This window comes from Solanum pennellii, chromosome 11 (assembly GCF_001406875.1).
Source record: "Solanum pennellii chromosome 11, SPENNV200".
In the NCBI taxonomy this organism is placed as follows: Eukaryota; Viridiplantae; Streptophyta; class Magnoliopsida; order Solanales; family Solanaceae; genus Solanum; species Solanum pennellii.
The window spans coordinates 48927243-48933184 of record NC_028647.1 but is presented as its reverse complement, the minus strand read 5'-3'; the positions used below and the strand labels follow the sequence as shown (position 1 = coordinate 48933184).

Here is a 5942-nt window from a genome sequence, read left to right as displayed (position 1 = left end):
GCTATATTATATTGATATACACCATCTTTTTATTTAAAGTATGATTTTAGCTTCCGCAATAGTTTATATTCTTTAGTATGCTCATGATCATGTCAATAGGGTTTGCTTGGGATCGCTTGTGGTCCTAGGTCCCGCGTCTGCGTCTCTAGGGTAGCTCGAGGCGTGACAAACTTGGTATCAGAACACTAGGTTTAAGTGTCCTAGGATTAATGAAAAACCGCACTAAGTGGAGTCCTTTTCATGGATGTGAAGTGCACCACATCTAATGAGAGGGAGGCTATGAAGTGTTTTAGGAAAACTTCACATTGTTGTTAATCATATCGTGCATAAGGTATGATCTAATTCCATTCTGACTTGACGGTCTACATTTCTGATCATGCCTCCTCGTAGAGCTAATTCAAGTAATGCGAACACTTGGAATGCAAATGCAAGAAATGCAAACACAACTCGTCCAATCCCAGATCAAGAAGTCTCCAATGCTGAATTCAAGAGTTCCATTCAGATGTTTGCTCAGAGTTTCGCCGAACAGAACTATCAGCGGGATCAAGCTCATATGAATGGAAATGGTGGATCGATAGCAACAAGGGTCGTGACTTTTTATGATGTATCCGCCTGAGTTCTTAGGAGCGCAAACTAATGAGGATACCCAGAATTTCTTGGATTATCAAGAAGATCTTTGAGGTTATGCAGGTTACTGGGGATGATCGCGTTGAGTTGGCATCACATTAGCTGAAAGATGTTGCTCATATCTTGTACACTCAATGGAAGGATAATAAGGGCACAGATGCAACTCCTATTACCTGGGAATGCTTTAGTGAGACCTTTCTAGCTAGGTTTTTCCCAATAGAGTTGAGATAAGCAAAACCCAGGAATTCATGAACTTAAGGCAGGGTAACATGAATGTCCAAGAGTATGGAATCAAGTTTAACTAACTCTACAGGTATGCTCTCACATGGTAGCTGACTCCATGGATCAGATGAATAAGTTCTTGTGTGGAGTGTCAAATTTGGTGAAAATAGAGTGCAAAAATGCTATGTTACTAGGAGATATCAACATCTCTAGGCTTATGACTCATGCTCAGCAGGTTGAGGGTAATAAGTTTAAGGAACATGCCAAGGAGAATAAGAAGGCTAGGACTGGGAACTATGACTGGGGTGGTAGAAATCTCTCGTAGAGTTAGCAGAAGTTGTCATCCCTAGCCCCTTCATTAGCTGGTGTTCCATCCTCTAAGAACATGTTTGAGAAGAAGGTTTAAGCACCAGACTCTAAGTATCAAGGAAGTGTTTCATGCACCGATACTTACCCCACTTACGCTAAGTGTAGTAAGAACTATCCAGGCGAGTGCCTTGTAGAAAAGGAAGGGTGTTTCGGGTGCGGTCAGTCTGGTCACAGGTTGAGAGATTTTCCTTCTAGATAGGGTCAAGGAGGTGGAAATGGTAGATCTCAATCTACAACTTCATCATCCCCAGCAAGTCCCCCAAGTCAACAAGGTAACTCATCTGCTATAGGTGGCGGTCAGCGCCAGAACAGGTTGTATGCTCTTCAGGCTCGCCCGGATGAGGAAGGTTCTCTTAATGTATTCATTGGTACATTACGAGTCTTTGACCTTGATAATTATGCATTGTTAGATCCAGGGGCTACTCTTTCTTTTGTAACTCCTTTTAGTCCAATTCAGTGTCAGTCCAGAAGCTCTCTCAGAACCTTTCTCAGTCTCTACTCTAGTTGGTGACCCAGTTATAGCTAGAAGAGTTTACAGAAATTTCCCTGTCACAATATCTTAGAAATTACTCTCAGCAGATCTTATAGAGTTAGAAATAGTAGACTTTGATGTCATTAAAGCCATGGATTGGTTACATTCCTGTTATGCCTTAGTCGATTGTAGAACTAGGATTTTTCTTTTTCAGTTTGAAAATGAACCAATCTTAGAATGGAAGGGTAGTAGCTTAGCGCCTATGGGTCGATTCATTTCTTATCTTAAGGCCAAAAAGATGATATCTAAGGGTTATCTCTATCATTTAGTTCGTCATAAGGATTTTAGCTCTAAAACCCCAACTCTTGAGTCAGTTCCAGTAGTTAATGAGTTTCCAGAAGTGTTTCCAGAAGATATTCTCAAAGTTCCTCCCAAAAAGGAAATCGACTTTTGAATTTATCTCCTTCCCGATACCCAGCCTATTTCTATTCCTCCTTACAAAATGGCAAAAGCAGAGCTTAAGGAATTGAAGGAGTATATGAAAGACCTTCTAGATAAGGGTTTCAACAGACCTAGTATTTCACCATTGGGTGAACTAGTGTTGTTCGTAAAGAAGAAAGATAGTTCTCTCAGAATGTGCATTGACTATAGAATGTTAAACAAGGTCACAATCAAGAATTAGGATCCTAACCCCAGGATTGATGACTTGTTCGACCAACTTCAAGGCGCTATCGATTTCTCAAAGATATACCTCAGATTGGGTTATCATCGGCTCAGAGATAGAGATAGTGACATTCCGAAAACAACCTTCAGAACACGATATGTTGATTATGAATTTGTAGTTATGTCATTAGGATTAACCAATGCTCCTGCAACTTTTATGTATTTGATGAACATAGTGTTCAAACAGTACTTGGACTTGTTCGTTATTGTCTTTATTGATGATATCCTCATTTACTTTTAGAATGAGGAACAACATGCAAGTCATTTGAGAGTTGTTCTTCAGAGTCTCAAAGATCGTCAGTTATTCGCTAAGTTTAGTAAATGTGAGTTCTGATTGCAATCAGTTGCTTTTCTTTGTCACGTTGTATGAGAGACTTCGAGTGGATTTGCAGAAGATAGAAGCAGTGAAACAAATGCCCAGACCTACCTCTGCTATAGATATCAAAAGTTTCTTAGGTCTAGCGGGTTATTATAGAATGTTCGTGAAAATATTTTCATCCATAGCGGGTTATTATAGAAGGTTCGTGAATATATTTTCATCCATAACCTCACTATAACTAGGTTGACACAGAAGATGGTCAAGATTCAATGGTCAGATGATTGTGTGAAAAGCTTTGCAGAATTGACAACTAGATTGACTACAGCTCCTGTCTTGAATCTACCAGAGGGTTCAGATGGTTATATGATCTATTGCGATGCATCCAGAGTTGGCCTTGGTTTTGTGTTGATGCAACGAGATATGGTTATCGATTATGCTTCTAGACAACTTAAGGTGCATGAGAGAAACTATCCAACTCATGACCTCGAGCTTGCAGCAGTGGTGTTTGCACATAAGATCTAGAGACACTACTTGTTTGGTGTTCATATAGATGTATTCACTGACCATAAGAGCCTTCAGTATGTGTTCAACCAGAAGAAGTCGAATTTTCTCCAGAGGAGATGAATTGAGTTCCTTAAGAATTATGATATGAGTGTGCATGACCATCTTTGTAAGGCGAATGTATTAGCAAATGCTCTTAGTAGATTATCTATGGGTAGTGTCGCCCATGTTGAGGATGAAAGGAAGGAGCTAGTGAAGGATGCTCATAGTCTTGCTCGCTTGGAAGTTCGCCTTATGAGCATATCAGACAGTTGTGTAACAGTTCAGAATGGGGCAAAATCTTCTTTGGTAGTGGAGGTTAAGGAAAAGCAAGACAGTGATCCAATCTTGCTTGAAATTAAGGGTGCAATACATAATCAGAGAGAGGAGGTTTTCTCTGAAGGGGTAGATGATGTACTTCTCTACTACACGTAGATTGCGTTTATCTAATGTGGGCGAGTTGAGACAGCATATTATTGCAGAAGTCCATAACTCCCGATATTCTATTCATCCATGTACCACGATCTGCGGAAAGTCTATTCGTGGAATGACATGAAGAGAGATATAGCAGATTTTGTGAGTAAGTGCCCCAATTGCCAGCAGGGTTAGCTTTGAATAACTTGTGGTCGTAGGTCCGGTGTTTGCGTCTCGGGGGTAGCTCGTGGTGTGACACAAAGCACATGTAATCTTTTAAAATGCAAGAAAAAGAATAGAAGAAGATTAAAAAAATTGTCGTTAAAAGAAATGACAGAAAGTATTTTTAATGTCTTATAGAAATAGTCATAACCTTTTGAGAAGTCAAAACCTTCTTAAAAAGTCAAAACTTATTGAAAAATGAAAACTCACAACTTATTGAATAATTTACAACTCCTTAGAAAGGCACAACTCTTTGGAAAAGTCACAACTTAGTGAAATTATATTTTTGTGTCTTATCGGAATAATCATGACCTTTTGAGAAGTCCTGACATTTTGAGAAGGCATAACCTTTTATAAAAGTCACCACGTATTGAAAAATGACATTTCCTAGAAGTCACAACTCTTTCAAAAGTCACAACTCATTGAAAAAATGCACAACTCTTTGGAAATGCACAACTCTTTGGAAAAGTCACAACTCAGTGAAAAATCACAAACCTTTGAAAAAAGTCACAACATATCAGAAAAGTCACAACTCACTGAAAAAGTCACAAACTAAGTTAGGGATATTTTAGTAATTTAAAATTCAAGTTAGGAGTTCATNGATGGATGGATGGATGGATGGATGGATGGATGGATGGATGGATGGATGGATGGATGGATGGATGGATGGATGGATGGATGGATGGATGGATGGATGGATGGATGGATGGATGGATGGATGGATGGATGGATGGATGGATGGATGGATGGATGGATGGATGGATGGATGGATGGATGGATGGATGGATGGATGGATGGATGGATGGATGGATGGATGGATGGATGGATGGATGGATGGATGGATGGATGGATGGATGGATGGATGGATGGATGGATGGATGGATGGATGGATGGATGGATGGATGGATGGATGGATGGATGGATGGATGGATGGATGGATGGATGGATGGATGGATGGATGGATGGATGGATGGATGGATGGATGGATGGATGGATGGATGGATGGATGGATGGATGGATGGATGGATGGATGGATGGATGGATGGATGGATGGATGGATGGATGGATGGATGGATGGATGGATGGATGGATGGATGGATGGATGGATGGATGGATGGATGGATGGATGGATGGATGGATGGATGGATGGATGGATGGATGGATGGATGGATGGATGGATGGATGGATGGATGGATGGATGGATGGATGGATGGATGGATGGATGGATGGATGGATGGATGGATGGATGGATGGATGGATGGATGGATGGATGGATGGATGGATGGATGGATGGATGGATGGATGGATGGATGGATGGATGGATGGATGGATGGATGGATGGATGGATGGATGGATGGATGGATGGATGGATGGATGGATGGATGGATGGATGGATGGATGGATGGATGGATGGATGGATGGATGGATGGATGGATGGATGGATGGATGGATGGATGGATGGATGGATGGATGGATGGATGGATGGATGGATGGATGGATGGATGGATGGATGGATGGATGGATGGATGGATGGATGGATGGATGGATGGATGGATGGATGGATGGATGGATGGATGGATGGATGGATGGATGGATGGATGGATGGATGGATGGATGGATGGATGGATGGATGGATGGATGGATGGATGGATGGATGGATGGATGGATGGATGGATGGATGGATGGATGGATGGATGGATGGATGGATGGATGGATGGATGGATGGATGGATGGATGGATGGATGGATGGATGGATGGATGGATGGATGGATGGATGGATGGATGGATGGATGGATGGATGGATGGATGGATGGATGGATGGATGGATGGATGGATGGATGGATGGATGGATGGATGGATGGATGGATGGATGGATGGATGGATGGATGGATGGATGGATGGATGGATGGATGGATGGATGGATGGATGGATGGATGGATGGATGGATGGATGGATGGATGGATGGATGGATGGATGGATGGATGGATGGATGGATGGATGGATGGATGGATGGATGGATGGATGGATGGATGG

At 41.7% G+C, this 5942-nt stretch overlaps 1 protein-coding gene across 1 annotated transcript; it reads left to right on the top strand.

Annotated features, from left to right (window-relative positions):
• Nucleotides 1-376: 376 nt before the first annotated feature.
• On the top strand, nucleotides 377-1174 carry LOC114074751. The gene is made up of 2 exons (XM_027912733.1): nucleotides 377-586; nucleotides 941-1174. The coding sequence occupies exons 1-2, from the start codon at nucleotides 377-379 to the stop codon at nucleotides 1172-1174; spliced, it is 444 nt and encodes a 147-aa protein (XP_027768534.1).
• The last annotated feature ends 4768 nt before the right edge of the window (nucleotides 1175-5942 follow it).